The 16,977-nt window shown below is 44.2% G+C and overlaps 2 protein-coding genes across 8 annotated transcripts; both read right to left on the bottom strand.

Moving 5' to 3' along the window:
- Positions 1–1,347: 1,347 nt before the first annotated feature.
- On the bottom strand, positions 1,348–6,831 carry LOC133919070 (putative pentatricopeptide repeat-containing protein At5g40405). 6 transcript variants are annotated; one of them, XM_062363305.1, is made up of 4 exons: positions 4,798–6,831; positions 3,370–4,093; positions 2,636–3,045; positions 1,348–1,725 (listed from the first exon to the last, which is right to left on the bottom strand). In XM_062363305.1, the coding sequence occupies exon 1, from the start codon at positions 6,657–6,659 to the stop codon at positions 4,926–4,928; it is 1,734 nt and encodes a 577-aa protein (XP_062219289.1). In that variant the 5' UTR covers positions 6,660–6,831; the 3' UTR covers positions 1,348–1,725; positions 2,636–3,045; positions 3,370–4,093; positions 4,798–4,925. The 6 variants fall into 6 exon arrangements, with proteins under 6 accessions (XP_062219289.1, XP_062219293.1, XP_062219291.1 ...); XM_062363309.1 differs by having other exon boundaries at positions 1,348–1,705; XM_062363307.1 differs by having other exon boundaries at positions 3,423–4,093.
- An 861-nt stretch (positions 6,832–7,692) lies between these two features.
- LOC133919069 (transmembrane 9 superfamily member 1-like) lies at positions 7,693–13,774 on the bottom strand. 2 transcript variants are annotated; one of them, XM_062363303.1, is made up of 12 exons: positions 13,593–13,774; positions 12,864–13,056; positions 12,657–12,761; positions 11,863–11,880; positions 11,701–11,789; positions 11,472–11,624; positions 11,162–11,296; positions 10,883–11,049; positions 9,057–9,151; positions 8,594–8,967; positions 8,225–8,498; positions 7,693–8,148 (listed from the first exon to the last, which is right to left on the bottom strand). In XM_062363303.1, exons 1-12 carry the CDS (start codon positions 13,686–13,688, stop codon positions 8,081–8,083), a joined length of 1,767 nt encoding a protein of 588 aa, XP_062219287.1. In that variant the 5' UTR covers positions 13,689–13,774; the 3' UTR covers positions 7,693–8,080. The 2 variants fall into 2 exon arrangements, with proteins under 2 accessions (XP_062219287.1, XP_062219288.1); XM_062363304.1 differs by lacking the exon at positions 11,863–11,880.
- Between the last annotated feature and the right edge of the window lie 3,203 nt (positions 13,775–16,977).

Below are 16,977 nucleotides of genomic sequence, written 5' to 3'. Positions count from 1 at the left end.
TGGGGTAGACGATGGACGCTGAGCTTCTCTCGATCACGCGCTCGACGATGGGTGTCGCAGGTTCACGGCCAGTGCGCCGCCCGCGCCGGGGCGGCGGCGAGACCGACAGGTGCCTGAACCGCTGCTCGTTATCAGCCGAGAGCGACATCCTGCCGGGAACGTGGCCTAGCTCTGGTACCACTTGTCAGCTGCAACCTGCAAACCTCAACTGATCGAGCAGTGGAAGGAGAGAGAAGTGAGCTCAGGAACACGATGAACAAGAGTGTTTTGGTGCTGCGTAAAACCGTTGCAGCATTTTCTGTATTTTCTCCTCCTTTTATTGGGTACAGAATGTAACGAACGTGGGCACTACGGTCCGACATGCACGGCCACAAACTCAGCATCGAGTTCATGCCATGCGACGCGCTCTGAACGAGCTCAACCAGTGCATGACCGAACAAAGCGCAGCCACGCACTTGACCATATCTAAACCAGATAGAAGTAAGGAATAAACTAACTAACAGAAAAGGAATCCAAGGACAAGCTAACGAAACAAGCACAGGTTTAACACTGACAGTTGGTGCTGGTTAATTTGTTGCTGATACTGCAGTTAGATTTGCTGCTGGAGTTGCAGCTGCGATAGATAATCAGAAAAGAGCATCCAGAAGATGAGTCAGTGCTGCAAGACAAACCATTTCCTATGGGCAAGCATACAAGAGTTCGCACCTGATAGGAAACAATAACAATGAATATTGATTATTGACACTAACCTTTCAGTAGCAATACAGGATGCATGTAATATGTAACAGGATACTGCAACTCACAGTTCAGACATGTCCCAAGTGCGAAATAGGGAAACATGTATGCACAATAAAGTAAACACCAAGCGAGGCATTGCGCAGGGTTTCAGGTAGGCACCGACATAACACATACTACCTAAAACTGCACCCAAAAATTCAGACGAGCAGTTTCAAAAATAATAAACTGCAGTACACCACATGCTGCATTTGTTATGAGCAAATCTCATAATGTTAATGCTGCTTGAGAATATCACAGGATATGGTTGGAGATTTTACTCTACTTTGTCAGAATGCAATAGAATGAAAACAGAATGAATAGAACACTTTCAATTACAAGTCAAACTAAAATAAGGCACTATTTCAGGCACACCCAACTGGATTTAACACCACAAAATTACTCAAAAAGCTACAGACATTCCAAACTAGGAACAGAAATATGATGGTACAACTGTACAAGTATGTGCAAGCATACATTAAGTATCTTAGTAACAGATATTGCAAACTGGAATATGATCATACAAAGACGTGCAAACTTACACTTGGGAGAGACTTGTCGAAAAAATGTATCTTGAGAGAGAAAGGGCCAATATAATTCACTTTATGTACACCCCGATGAATGTGTAGAAGTACCAGTTGTATATTACAAGCAGTATTTAACTTTGGTTTAGCTAACCATGATACACAGATTAGCAAGTATTACTAGTACATCTTTGATTCCCGCCATCATTGGGAGTTCTAACTAACCTTATAAGAAGCAAAGTACTTTAAACAGCCTCGTCACAGGATAAGTAATACAATTCTTGCATAGCAAAGATACAAAGGAGAAAAGCCTGAAGGTACACATCTTCCACATCTTTAAACAGCAAGGTGGCTATTTGCCTGGTGTACATGACGACAACACTCGTACATTTCCTCATGGAGCTCATCTGCCTACATGCAAGTGTCCCTGATTAAATGAAACATAATAAAGGTTAAAACCAAAACATTTACTTGAAACCAATAGAAGAATCATTAAGCTAAGACAATGTATAATTGTGTGCTACTGTAAACATGCAAAATCAGAATCCAACATCTGAATGTGCGGATGTACCTCAGGGCATGGAAACGATTCAAGATTGGTTACCTCACTAATAATAGATTATCTCAATCAAAATATTCAAGATTGCCTTTTCCAAAAAAGCATATTCAAGATTGGTTCCCTTGCAGTCATCAATCAAGTGAATTTGCAGCATCGAAATCAACAATGTAGAGTAACTCATGTATACATGTAATGATAACTACAACTGTACCATCAGTGCAGTGTAATCAATCACCCTCTCTTGATCAACGTAGTAGTCCCTGCAAATATACCCTTACCGCTCCGAGCACATCATGGCTCGGTACTTCAGCACATAATCAAAGCATACTAGTTTAAATACCGAACAGCAACGGGTCTAAAAAGCATGAACTCCTGGGCATGGATTGGTACTGCACAGAAAAAAGCATATTTAAATCCATCCTTGGGATTGGAGGCTTCCTGATCATACTGACAAGTTGCAAAAACCCGGAGCACTAAACCCACAAAGCTTTGCTAGATGCACAGTGCACGAATCAAGTGCAAACTGTACCATCCCAGGTGCCAGCAGCCAGCAAGGTGACGCGATCACGGTTCCCTCCAAGGCGGCAGCAGGCCACACCCAAACACCTCCAAACCCACCCGCGACTCCAATCCGAAGCACCCAGCCTGATCACGTGACGCACGCGCACGGAACAACGAGCTCGCTAATCGCGGGGCCGGCGGCGGCTACAGCAAGTCAGCAACTAGACATCCTAATCGAGGGAGCAGGTGACGCGAGTAGTTAAGAAGCCGGTGGTACCTGGGAGCACGGAGGGAAGCGGAGAGCCCGAACGCCCTAGGCGGCGCCGCGGGGCTCGTCGTCGGGCTCGTCGGGGAAGCAGTTGCAGCAGTAGCAGCTGCAGAAGCAGCGGCACCACCGGCGGAAGCAGCGGCAGTAGCACCACCGCGCCCGCGTCCTCCCCGACGCCGAAGCGCCGCCCGAGTAGTCCATGGGGAGAGAGAGACAGAGCAGGACAGGGGTGGATGGATTGGGTGGGTTTCGAAGAATAACGAAGGTGGAAGAAATCGGGAGGAGATTCTGGTGTCTGGAAGCCTCGGGTTGATGCTTTCCTTGCTCCGGTGGCTTCAGAAGGAAGATTTCCACTCTCCCACCCTTCTGGCTGTGACGCCGCCGCTTACCTACGCCGCCGATCAACCATTTCTCTCTCTCTAAAACGAGAACAGATGATGAGGATCTGTTGGTTTTAGTTAGGATTTTAAAAGTAGTTTGTAGGTTTTGAATTATAAAAAGCTGTATTTAAAAAGCTTTTAATTATGGATTTAAAAAATTTTGATAAACAATTTAGTAAAATAAACTTTTATAATCTACGAAAGCCGAGAAAAACTACTAGCTTTTTAGATTACTACAATACAACAAAACGGATTATAAAAAGTTATGATAAAAAATTATCTATTTGTTTCTGTTTCGAATTATAAAAGTTAAAAATCACAATTCAAAACCGAAATAAACCGTCCCTGAATGCCGCAGCTCACCTAGAGTCTATAGAAGATGTAGTTGTTGAGCATAGCAGATGCATCGAACGTACCGGAGTTTACTGTTTCTCATCAACGGCACCCAGAACCTGCTACCTTGACGGAGTGACAACAGCTAGTGCAGTAGTGCTACTTCCCTCATTCCTCCGGCAGAATCAATCACCAAGCGTCAACTCTGAATCCGCATTGCGGCCCACTCGCCATCTTCATGCTTACAGCAGCAAGACTCTCCCAGGGATTCCCTATTAAACATCAGCCGTTCGGCTGCTCTTGATCCTTCAACAAGCTCGGGATAACCTCCACACTCCAGGCTTAGCATCAACTTATGCTTGACATTGAATCGAGCTGCCTGATGGAGGTTGGGCTGGCACTTGTCCTTACACCAAATTTTCCATTTCTCAAGGGTGTAACTTGATACCAGGGTCAGAAGATGAATTCCAGGATCACGATTGCCTATGTCAACCATCGGAAACCAGCCCCGGGGATCAGCAAGGCATTCGGTTGTTTCTAGCTCTTCAGTATTGCCAAAACCAAACTGACCAAATATTGGGACTCCAATCTGCGTGAACCATCAGAGGTAGGAATTTTTGCAGCAAACGGTTAGTGGTCCTCCACGTACATTGGCCATCAGGAAATGCAGAATGCATCAACACTACAGAAAGTACGAGATCCTTTTCTCTTTAAATTTGATGATACAGGTCCCCACAAGAGCGCATTGGCAAACCTAATAGCAAGACAAAGGTAGTGAGTACAAGAATAAGAGTACCCGTGAAGAACAAACAAAACCATTTTTTTGTCAGAGTTTGAGACTCAAACACATCGATCAGATGACTAAGCAGTACGTGCATCTGAAAATACCTTGGATAGCAACATTTGTTTGCGCAACAAGCAATCATGTAAGAAATATAAGAGTCTACCATAAATAGCAAAAAAAAATGACTAATGGAACGTAGACCAAACCGAAATATAAGAGTCTGGAAAGAAATGCAGACCATGACAAGCCTATCTTTCAGCAAGCCCACACTAAGTTGTTAAGTCATACACTCAGCAAGTCTTATTCATTAAATACTAATTCATTATTAAGTGACGCTGAACTGAAATCTAACTTGAAACAGAGCATAAACAGAAATAAGGTAGTTTTGTGCAAAAAACTGAAAACAGGTTATTATTGAGGTGACACCGCCATAGCCCAAGTTTTCCTACTACAACCACCTCCTCTAACTTAGTTCCAGTCACAGTTCCACCCACGTCTTATTACATAAAGATGATTATTACGTCAACAGAGAACAGAGAAGAGAGAGAAATTTAACAACTGAAGCTATCTAAAAGTCAAAAAGCCTTGGAATATTCACTATTTTACATAGAAGAAACACCATATAATGATATGTGATATTGAAGAAAAAAACAGTATAAAAAAAGAAATATTACCATGATTTCTCTTATCCACCACATCCATCTTGGTTGTAACTGCGTTCCGTATTATGGTAACCCTTTTTAGTGGCTGTTTTCAGGATGATGTCGATGTCAATGCTATGCTCTATAGTGTAAAGCTATTTTCACCAATAGTCATTGCAGGAGCAGGCCCCATCATGGAACAGGTGGAAGCGATGGCGGTCGCGCACAATGATCTCACGCTGGTAAAGCTTGGACACAAGCTTGGCATGCACATGGCAGTCGCGGCACACTCGAAGATTCTTGACAATACGAATCGGCATATCATGAGGAATGTTTAGGATACCAAATGCTAGTGCCAGCCTCTCGCTGTGGTAGGATAAGGCATTGCCCTTATCTTCCTCATCATCCATATCCATAAGCACTTGGCTGGTATCCTTGACATAGCCAATCAGCTGCAACCTCCGTTCCATATCTTCCAAAAGTGCATAGATCAGCCTTGTTTGGGGATGTCTAGTATCACCCGACATGAACTCATGTACCAAACCATTCCACTCTATGAAGCTCAAACCCGTCTCCTTCTTCGCTCCCCTCTCCTCCATCATCTGCCGAACTGCTCTTGCATCTTCCCATAAACCATTGACTGCATATAGGTTGAACAAAACAATATAGCGTCCTCCATCTTCAGGCTCGAGCTCAATGAGCCGCTTCCCTACACGTTCACCCACATTAATGTTGTTGTGCATACGGCATGATGACATCAGTGTCCCCCACTGTGATGCGTGTGGCTCCATTGGCATGTCCAGTAACACAGCCTCAGCTTCTTCGACAAGCCCTGCACGGCCAAGGAGATCAACTAAGCACCCGTAGTGCTCCCTCCGTGGCTCAACACCATGGTCCCGCATTGACCCAAAAACCTCCTTTCCTTCATTCACACGCCCAGTGTGGGTGCATGCGCACAAAACAACGATGAACGTTGACTCATTCGGCACAAAACCCTTCTCAAGCATCCTTCTGAACAACTCGAGTGCACGCTCGCAATGGCCATTCATCGCAAGCCCACCGATCATTGCATTCCACAACACCACATCGCCGCTCCGAACTCCATGGAAGACTCGCCACGCCTCCTCCATGCACCCGCACTTGCAATACATATCCACAAGCGCTGTCTCAAGCATGACATTCCCTAGCCTCCCCCCAAATCCTTCTGTTTCCAGAAACCTATGAACCCACCGCCCCCTCTCAACGGCGCCCAGATGCGCACAGGCCTTGAGCACGCTGACCAGCACCACGACATCGGGCCTAAACCCCTCCCCTGTCATCAGATCAAACACCCTCAGCGCCTCGCCAAACTCCCCGGAGCGCACGCATGCGTCGACCATCGCGCTCCAGGAAACCAGGCCCCTCTCTGGCATTCTGCCGAACATTTCCCGCGCGGCCGCAAGGTCGCCGCTCTTGCCGTAGCCCGACAGCATTGTGTTCCAGGAGACGGCGTCCGCAGCGCCGCTCGAGTCGAACACCCTGCGCGCGTCGGGGAGGAGGCCGAGCGCGCAGTAGAGCTTGAGGAGGCAGTTGGTGACGACGGGGTGCGCGAGCGCGCCGCACTTCAGCGCCTGCGCGTGCGCGAGCCCCGCGGCGGCGAGGCGACCGCAGCCGCCAGCGGATGGGGAGCGGAAGGAGGAGGCGGCGAGGGAGGCGAGGAGGAGGGAGAAGGTGTATGGGGTCGGCGACGCGGCGGCGCGGATGCGGGAGTAGAGGGCGAGCGCGGCGGCAGCGGGGGCGCCGCGCCGCGCTAGCGCGGCGTGGAGCGGGCACCCGCGAGAGGGCGCCGCAGAGAAGCCGCCGGCGGCGGCGGCGGACCGGAGCCCGACGAGTGTGGGGAGGGAACGGGCGGGCATGGGAATCAGGAGCGAGCTACACCACCTCCCGTTGGTTTTGAAATGAACTGACGAATTGTTTCACGGGCAGTGCGCGCGCTACAAGGATTTGAGTGTTTGCTTGTGCGCAAACATGAATTCGAAGGGGATGCTAAAATACAAGCGCCTATTTTTGAAAAAAAATTATCCACCGGTTTACAACCGTCTTCAACCTCCCGACGCTGCTACCTCCTGACACCGGCTCCTCTTCCCCACCTCCTGTCTGCCTTCACCCGTCTCTGACAGTGCTCCTATCGCTCAGTCACACTAACCTGGTTTCACCAGGCTGTCTCTGCTCGCCCCCGCCTTGACACCGCCCACCAGCCGTCCTCTGCCACTCAGCCCTTGCGCTCGCCTCCTACGCCAGGTCAGCCTACCGACGCCAACCATCCTTTAAGCATGTCGCCCGTCGGGAATCTACCATAGCCAGTTTGAAGCTCTAACCCTGCCGACTGATTAACGCACCTGAAATTTAGGAAACGTGGAATTCAAATATATGGTACAATGGCAGCGGCACAATTGTTGAGTGCTCATATAGACGTTGGAACTTCTCTTGGTTCCTGCAGAAGTTCTTCAATTGTTTCTGCTAAAATTCCGGTAAAATCACTGCATCCGTATTAAGCTCTTTTCAATTTAGAATGTTGGACTACAACAAATGCCATTCTAAAAACAAATTTGAAATTTTCATCTAAATTTTGTCCTAGTGGAACTGCAGAGGGGGTTTGCCAAGTAAAGTGCATTTGCGTTTGTCAGTACTTGTATGAAGGCGTTCGGCTTGCTCTAGTTTTCTTTTTACCCAAAAAAAATCTCATTTGATTTCGCAACATAATAGTATAATGATCAGCCACGTAACATTGCAAAAATCATCAAAGACGGGAAATTTGTCAGCCTTACATTGGATAGTAGTTTCCAATTTATACATCTTTGAGACAATACTGATCTAAATTTTACTTTCAATTATACCAACCGAGCCTTTTTCTTTCATGATTTTGCTTCACAAAATGCTCAAACCTCAGGCACCAAAACATCGATCATTTTGAACTGCGTTCATCATCAACCATCAGGTAATGTGGATGTTACAGTTTATACCCCATCGATCGAGGTTTCATTGGGTTAAAGGACAACAATTGTGGTATATACTACAGAGCTATTACTCAACAACTACAATCGCTGCTATATAACTAAATGAACATGAAAATTGTTGCCCTGCGAGACATCAAAGAGAAACAAAAGGGAGAAAGAAGAAAACAAAAACATGGCTTTCAGCTCGTCGCCAAAAAATGATCTGATTCCATGAAACGCCCTGGTTTCTTGGCTGTAGAATCAACGATGGCTCAATGAAACAACGCTCTGGCATACAATTTCTCCCCACTCATCCAAAATGGAGTAGACATTATCTTCACTTAGTCACACTTTATGTTCCTGTAGATCCTCCTCACGAACAATGTCGATCCAAGATATCCTACAGCACCTGGATGAAAGTACCAAGCAGTATTAACTGAAACCGTACTAGGGAGTGTACATCACGAGAGTGCAGAAGAGCTTACCGCATAGTGTTCCTAAACCTAGGCAAAACATTAGAGTGTAGCCGAAGTAGAAGCTTGTCTGGAAGAATCCTGACATCTTGGTCTTCATGTGGTAATAATATATAGAGTAGAGGTAAACATACACAGCAGTGGAAGCAGCAGAGAAGAATGAAGTCCACTGCCAGTGGTAGTTCTCCGCGTTTAGCAAGAAATATGTACCAACAATTGTTACACAGATGGTGACAATTATGAGGATCAGAAAGACCAGCAACATGAACCCGTAAACATAGTAGACCTGTCAATGGTTGATCAAAAAGGAAGAGGTGTCATTAACTCGCAAGCCTCCTTAGGAGTGAACTTAGATGAACAAAATGGAGTAGTCTTCCATACCTTATAGTTCCAAAACGATGTGAAGACAAAGTACATCTCAATGAAGATACTACCGAAAGGAAGCAGTCCTCCCATAAGGGCAATGACGGATGGAGTGAGGTACCATTTCTTCTCGGGAATAGGACGAGGAATAGTCTTTACTCTGCATGGATTGTTTGGGGCACCGCTCCAGTTTCTACCAACGACAGTTCCCAAAAGGGCAAGAGGAAACGAGATGAAGGCCCACAGGATGAAAACAACCACCATTGTACCAAATGGTATGGCAGCTAATGATCGGTAGAATATAGCAATAGTGTTAAGCACTAGGCCAATTCCAAAGCACATAAATGGGAAAAGTGATGCTGTCATGGCCATTGCCTTGATCCAGTTTTTCCCTGCTCATCAAAAAAGGATTTAAACAGGTGAGCACCTTTCAGAAACATGGGAATGCAGTCAACATTTTACATGATAAATAAGCCCATACCCCCATGCCGTGAGTATAGCGCGCCATTGACGTATCCAGAGATGAATGAAGTAAGAGCATAACAAACAATGAATGTTGTGACAATAGCTCCTCGTCTGGCAGAATAAGTACACATTGTCAGTGACATTTTTGCATGGCATAACAAAGTACAATTCTTCAAGAAACAAAGTAGAATTAGAATGCTTTAGAATAACATTGCTTGTGATAGATAGGTAACATATCACAATTCCTAAATATACATAAACTTCAACAATGATTGAGATAATGATGGAGCGCAAGGTTTCCAAAGGGCTGCATTAAGTAGCTAAAGAACAAGGGAATAGAACAAGGAAATGAGACTGGATTTCCCCTAAAAAAATGAGGCTGGATTTCATGATAAAAGTCGTCAAGCATAAAACATCTGCTTTTCTCTGGGACGAGGTAGCGACAAAACAAAAAAACTGTACTGCAAAAAATTTGTACTTTCAAAAACTGCTCAATGACTAGACTTCCTGAATTAAGCCATTAAGCAGTCTATGTTACTGTCACAATGAACTGGATTTTTTCTCAATAAAGCTAACCGTATAATATAGCATCAATTTGACTATGCTATTACATTTCAATAATCTGAAAGCAAGTAGCAACATATTCAATGGAAGCTGTAGTTCAAATAAGCTCAAGGCAGATATTACGGAAACTGATTTCTAGTTGATACATAGTGAAAAACATACAATAAGTCGGAAGATACTCAGAAGGTGGTTTCCTTTGAAACAATGGTAGGTGAGTACAGCCAATATTAGTAAAAAAACAAGTTATGTGTGCATCAAATTTGGGACTGTTCAGGTATAAGCATTTCTGGAGTTTTTGCAGAATACCGTGGTTCCTGAAAAATGCCATGGTATGAAAAACTTTGAGGTGTTTGGGTACAACAAACACTGTAGTTTATAAACCATAGTATGTCTAATACCATAGTATTTTTTGAGTTTCTATAAATCCACTTACACCCTCTTTTTAAAAAATTTAAGTAATGGCGCTTCACCTCATAGCCGCATCTGCATCCTAACTCATTGGCATATTGCATACGAGTAGACATTTTCACAATTTTCTTTGGCATCCTCTTAAGTACTTTAATATATTGATTACAACTTTAATCAGTGTAGCCTAGATGTGATCAGGCTGTTACTTTATACCTATTACAATGAGTTCTATTGAGCATAGCTACAATCAATCAAAATCAAGACTCGAAATAATAGCTCCGATGCATGTGTAAAATTATTCATTTACTCGTGTATAATAACTAGTTAGTCTACTAGTAACTACGCCTTTTTTTCAAATATTGCTGCAACAAATACTGTAATGCCAAACGCCTTGGTTTTATTAAAATTGCTAGATACTGTAATAATGACAAACTGTGGCATTTCACGTCTAGTACTTTGGAAACTGTAATTTTCAAATATTGTGGTATTCAAAAGCTTTGACACCCAAACAAACTCTATACGTCTCAACTTCAAGGAGAAGAGGAAGGTGGTATGTTAACTATGTTTCCTGTAATGAATTTGGATTTTCATAGCATGAATTATAAAAACATTAATCATAATATTGTATGTGATTACGAAGCATTATTTATAGACAGGAATAGTTTCCTACGCACACAGAAAGAGCTTCCAGGAACAATGTGATGTAATAGTTTTATGTCTATAATATCGAATCTATATGATCTTTGGCATGGCAAAGTATCAAGAAACAAGGGCCATGTCAGGCAGCTTCACTAAAGTGATGCATTTACTAGAAGCTGCTTGCAAAGAGAAAGGTATTTTATGAAGCAACATAATAAATTATGTGCATACCCAATGTACAACATTCCAATGATTGCCAACAAAATCACTAGCAGAATAAGTGCTGCCAACTGTGTGCCAATACCAACAAGAGCTGAAAGAAGAACTAGATTGCGAGGAGGCCGGAAAACATCACCATGTACAAGCTTCCATCCAGATTCTTCATTGACATCTCTTTCCTGATGCGTGACGAGGTATATCAGCAAAGGATGTAATAAGTTAAAAAAAAATCAATTATATAAAACATTACTGGAAGAACAGTATATGCATATCATCTGTATAGAAAATCACCAGAGTTTCAATATCATCATCATCGCGGGCATACTTTGCATAATCATTTCTTAGAGTCCTCATCAATATCATTGACACTAGTCCAGTGAGAAAGATAACCATCATGAAAGAATTGAAAATTGAGAACCAGTGAATCTGAGATTACAAGCAATATACGTGATCAGAGAAACAATTAGAAATCAACGAGATGTTCGGATACAGTTAAAGGAAAATGATTATACTGAATAAAATTGGTATTGGAATCACAAGAGCTAAGTTGCAAAGATTTGCTTTAATTGCGAGATCATATACATATAATTTTATATATTACCTGGTGCTCAAAGAAAGGATAGTCCAGGTACACATCAAAGCGATGAGCAAATGTTATGTTTGTTGGTTCCCACTTGACAGAATATGTCATGTCCAATGCCTTACCCGCATCAATAAGCTTTGGACTTTCTTGAGTAAGATTAACATGGATAATCTGCACGGAAGTAGCCAGGGCGATAAGCAACAGCAGTTATGTGAAGGAAAATGATATAAGCTCGTGATACATGAACCTGATTGGCGTTGTATCTGATGACAATATTCTTGTGGGTGAAAAGGAAATATTTGTTATCGTTGTTTCTGTCTGCCTCTCCAACAAAACCTGAAGATTTAAAAAAGATAAGCCTACAGAAGGTCTTAAAGAGAGCGTATAAATTAAAGGAGTATCTACATACCCCACAGAGGCAAATCATCTTGATTGTAACACAGTAGCAGAGGGCATCATATTTCAGAAAAAGGTGTCAGTCAAGTCAATAGATGAAGTATATAAAAATTTAATTGTCAATTAAAATGGTAAGCAGCAAGGTTCTTAAGGCGGTAAGGCAAGGCGTGGCGACCCACCCCTTTCTTACCGCCTAGGCATTTATGGCGAATGCCTAGGCGACATCATACAAACATAGAGAGTATCCAGACCAGAGGAAAAATAGGAGAGAAAAAATGAAAGACATGAGAGATGGGCCATTTTAGGGGTCAGCCCATTCAACCTAACAAGCCCACTCAACCTAAGCTAGCACATCGTAACCCACCTAAGGCCAGGAGCCATCTTAACCCACCCCCCTCCAGCTCCATGAGCCACCAGCCATCATAGGGTTTCCTTCTGCGGCCGCCTCTTCGCTTCTTCCCATCACCCCCAATGCTCCTCCACACTCATGCAGCCTCTTTCCTAATCAAAATCGACAAGATCGGCAAGGGTGGCGTGTCCAGAGAAGGTGGGAGACAACGGAATCAGCCGAAAATGGGCAGGCAATGGAAAAATCAAGCCGGAGGAGGGCAAGCAATGGTGGCAAACCGCTGAATCGAGACAGAGAAGGGAAGGAGATGGCGAAACCAAGTCGGAGAAGGAATACACGTAAGGTGACGCCTTGCCCCTATGGCGACCGAGTTGTGCCTTGTCACCTACGCGACGCCTTAAGAACCTTGGTAAGCAGGCACACTAGTTGATCTAAAAAGAAAAGAAAAGATAACTTACCAATGAAGAATTCAAACCAATAAGAGTTCTCGATTGCATCTGATAATTGCTTGGCCTTAACAGGATCAAGTTCAAGTGAACAAATGGTGGCCTTGTCAACATTCCCTGAGACAAAGTATAACCAGTTTTAGTCATTGCACCTACTTTCCGACTTCAATATTTAAGTACTGAAGCAGGACAAAGAACAATGCACAATGCAAGGCTCACTTGTGAACTTTATGTCAATCTGGCTATCAATGAGTTCATTCCCACCAAGGACCTCGCCAAGCCCTCCCCACTTATGCACATGGTTTTCTGAAGCATGGCAAAAGGGGAGGCTGTAGTAGTTGTACGTTTCCTGCGGATTGTTGTACGGGCCGACCTTGTTTACCCAGAGCGTCACAGGCTCCTCTGCTTGGTACTACAAGAAACAACGGCAGTAATCAATCGTAAAGATCGGAAGAATGAGACAACTTGCTGATAAACACCCTCTTCCCATCATACACGACGGGCACAAAAATCACCAAAAATACACAATTAGAGGCCTGGCATTGCAGACCAACTACACTGCCTATAACAAGCAATAGGTAGCTGAATGCAACAACGAAATATTAATCCTAAAACATGCACATGGGGGAACGTTGGAAGGTTAATCAACACAATATGCCTCCTCCATACTGCTGTTTCCCCCAACCCATTTAACTCGTACCCTCGATTCGCCTCTAACCCGCGTAAGATCTAGCAACCGCACGACGGCTCGATCCCTCATGTCTGAGCCAGCGCCACGCAGATCTGACGCCGAGCGAGCGCGGATCTAGCGGCGAGCTGAGCCCAGCACGCGGACCGAGCCGACCGTTGAGGTTGCGGGCACGACACCGGGGGGCTGGTATCCGATGAGCATGCGCTCGTTTGGACGGAGTGAGCCTGAGAGGTGGAGGGGGTGAGCCGGTCGGGTACCTTGTGGTCGGAGTCGGAGGCGGTGGCGAGGGGTAGGAGGAGGAGCGCGGCGGCGAGTGAGAGGGCGGCGGACGCAGCGCCGCCGGCGGAGGCCATTGGCCAAGGGAATGGCCGACCGGCGGGGTGCTCTCTCTCTCTGTTTCTTTTCCTTGCTTTGGTTTTGGAGGTGAGCGATGGTTGGGGAGGCCCGGAGGTTTTGTTTTTGAAAGGTACGACACGACACACTGTGCCGACTGCCGGGAGACCGTGATATTTTTTTTAATTATTAGGCCATGCTTTTATTATTATTATTATTATTATTATTATTATTATTATTATTATTATTATGGATTCTAGTCTCAAAGGTAAAAGTAAAATTAATAGTTATAGTGTAAAAGTTGATTATCATAATCTACAAGTTAAATTATACTTTAAAATCCCATAATCTACAATATAGAAGAAAAAAGCTTATACAGAATTTACAGACTAGATTGGATTATCACAATCTAAAACTAAAAAAAAAAATCTTTTACTCATTTTTTATTAAAAACACATGTTTTATTTCTGATATTATCATATTTATAATCATATACTATGAACTTTGTATTCATCATAGACATTTAATTTTACGAATCAAATTGACACATTATATTCTGCTCATTCGATTAATCCGCGACAATTCTATTTTAAAACCAATTTTAATTTTATTGAAAAAATAGGGTAATGTTGCTCAATGAACGGGTGATAGGTAGTAAGGTATATCCATGCTGGCAAGCCACGATGATTTATCGCTCTTTTAACAGACTACAATAGTTAGATCTATAATTTTTTAAAGTAAATACATATATTTATAATTTTTTATTTTAAAAAAAATTCTAGAAGTGAGTCGGCCGGTGGAGGCCGCCCAGCACACCTACAACAGGAGCTAGCGGCTGCGGGAAAAAAAAGAGAAGCTGGCAACGATACACAAACATGAAACGAACCACGAGAAGGAAACCAACATGAAGAGTTAGGCCAGGGTTTAGGGTTCAGGCCACTTCTAAAAACGGCATATATATACTTTAAACTTATGACATACACATTTATTTTTAGAAAAAAAAATCTGAACATGAGTATTTTGTTTTATTTTTAGATTTTTTTTTTCATCTGGACTAACAATACTTATTTGTGACCTACTCTAATGTGTGGTAAAAAAAATAGAGAAACCATTTGATAAAAAAAAACATCGGATCATCTGCTCTTAAATGCAGTTATGTAAGTAATTTTATGAAAAATTATAAGTAAATTAGAATAGATTCGTGAGCAATTTAAGAAACAAGTTAAGGTAATTTAGATTGGATGTTCAACAATTTTTTGACAAATTAGAACAATTAAAAGGTAATATCAGATCTAGTTGCTACATATTTTCAATAAAAAATGAGAATAATTTTGCTGCAAGCAAATTTAAAAAAACAAATTGATTCAAACTCGTAAGTAATTTTGTATACTTTTAGGAGCAAAATATGTGTGCATACCATAAAACTAAAGTATGCACGTGCGATTTTTAGATTTTACCCGATGGTTAACATGGGATAGGTGGCCAACACCGATATGTCGCTTTCGACTTTTAAAATCGACAATGTTCTCCACAATCATTTTTATCGAGTGGTCATTGGTACTTTTGTAATGGTGTAAAGGTCTATTTGTTTGGTTTCTGTTTTTAGTTTTTCTGAAAAGTTGTGATTTTAGTTTTTTTAAAAGTTATTTTTGGATTTTAGTTGTTGTTTTTACAATAAATTTTTAAATTTTCAGCACACCACTTATCACAAAAGTTACTCTCAGCTACCTTCTCAGCTTCTAGCTTCTCCAGAAAAGCTACTTTCTGTTCATTTTCTCGAAAGCAGGCTTCTAGTTTCTCTAGAAGCTACTTTTCAGCAATCACATTTTTTTTTGCTTCTGGCAGCAGAAAAACCAAAAACAGAAGCTCAAACAAACAGACCCTAAGTAGGGATGGCAATTGGACTCATTGGTCTGGGTACCCATGGGTTTGCACCCGACAGATCTAAGTTCGGATCTAGATTTTCACTCACTGGTCTGATGGGTTGGGTACTCGAAATGGACCGGATCAGGTTCGGATTTTCTGTTTCACCCGCAGATACCCACGGGTCACTCGAAATCCTAGCCCAACTGGCCATCAGGCCATAGCCCACATGCCAACCCAAATGGCCACCTCACACCGTCACATGTGGGCATGCTCGGCCTCCCATCTCCCCCGCGTGGCCTTCCCAACGCTCTCATGACTGACCTCCCCCATCGCCACCCTGCCTGGCCTCCTTGCAGCTACCCCAACACCTGGCCGCCCCCTCCCCCCGCCTCGCCCGGTCGCCCCGCACCCCCACCCGACCTCCCTGGTCAGTGAGCTCCCTGACCCGACAGGTGCGAGTTTGAGTTTCAGTTTTCATCCGATCCTCACTTCGAGCTTGGGTCAGGTTTAGACTATCAGGTTTCGGGTCGAATGGGGTTCTGCTCCACCTAGCTTCAATCCGACATATTGTCATCTCTAGGTGTAAGTTGAAAACATAACTACGGATCAATACAACGGAATTATATAAAAAATGTGCATGGACTAAAACAAACATGTTTAGTATAAAACGAGGAATTAATGAGATGATCCAATGGTGTTCCTCAAGCCAAACACCACGTACAATCATATTTGACACGTGTATGTCTTGAATGTAGAATCATTGCCCATGTACGGACCAAAACATTCTACACTGGTAAAGGATCTTAAGCAGGTGGGACCCGTTCCCAGTGCCGGCTTCCGCCCCGCGTGCATCCAGAAGACTCCAGCACCTCCCATCGTAGACTCCAGCCACGAGCGGAAAATCCCCGCCACTCCTTCTTCCGCGTTTCCTTCACGTACTCCCTCCATCCACCTCCACCTCGCTCCTCCGTGTTCCCCATCCAGGATTCATCGATGACCGAAACGAGATAGGGGCTAGCCGGGATACCTTGGCCCCTCGGCGCCACCTCGAATCCATGTTGCCGCCGCTGGATCCGAGCCACCATTGCCCTTTCATGCCCGAATCCGCTTCCTCCACCACGGGCCAAAGCCGCTGGAGCCACGCCACACCAGAATGAAGCCACCGTCGCCCGAATCCGCATCGATTCGCCTCCCTCCCCCCATGCGACGCCCCCCACGGGTTGTCGCTTCCACTCGCTGACCTGTCAAAGCCTTCCCTAAAGCACCGCTCCTCCACGAGCTGCCTCCATCTTCCCCTCCGTTATGCCTCCCGCGTCCGAGGCCCAGGAGGAAGGGAACCGGCGGCGCGCGTGCAGGCACCTTCTCTGGAGCGGGGGGCGGAGGCAGGTCATCTGGAGGTTGTGCTGGGAGGAACACGACAGCGGGTTGGCAAGCGAGGGCGGC

The sequence above is a fragment of the Phragmites australis genome, chromosome 5 (genome assembly GCF_958298935.1).
Source record: "Phragmites australis chromosome 5, lpPhrAust1.1, whole genome shotgun sequence".
Classification (NCBI taxonomy): domain Eukaryota; kingdom Viridiplantae; phylum Streptophyta; class Magnoliopsida; order Poales; family Poaceae; genus Phragmites; species Phragmites australis.
This window is presented reverse-complemented; position numbering and strand designations above follow the sequence as displayed.

What these genes read in the sequence shown, in the direction of transcription:
- LOC133919070 (XM_062363305.1), bottom strand. Translation starts at nt 6,659, where the DNA reads ATGCCCGCCCGTTCCCTCCCCACACTCGTCGGGCTCCGGTCCGCCGCC.
- LOC133919069 (XM_062363303.1), bottom strand. Translation starts at nt 13,688, where the DNA reads ATGGCCTCCGCCGGCGGCGCTGCGTCCGCCGCCCTCTCACTCGCCGCC. An exon ending in CCTCCGACTCCGACCACAAG is followed by an intron (nt 13,057 to 13,592) that starts GTACCCGACCGG and finishes TGTTTCTTGTAG; the next exon opens with TACCAAGCAGAGGAGCCTGT. An exon ending in ATCCTTTCTTTGAGCACCAG is followed by an intron (nt 11,297 to 11,471) that starts GTAATATATAAA and finishes TTGTAATCTCAG; the next exon opens with ATTCACTGGTTCTCAATTTT.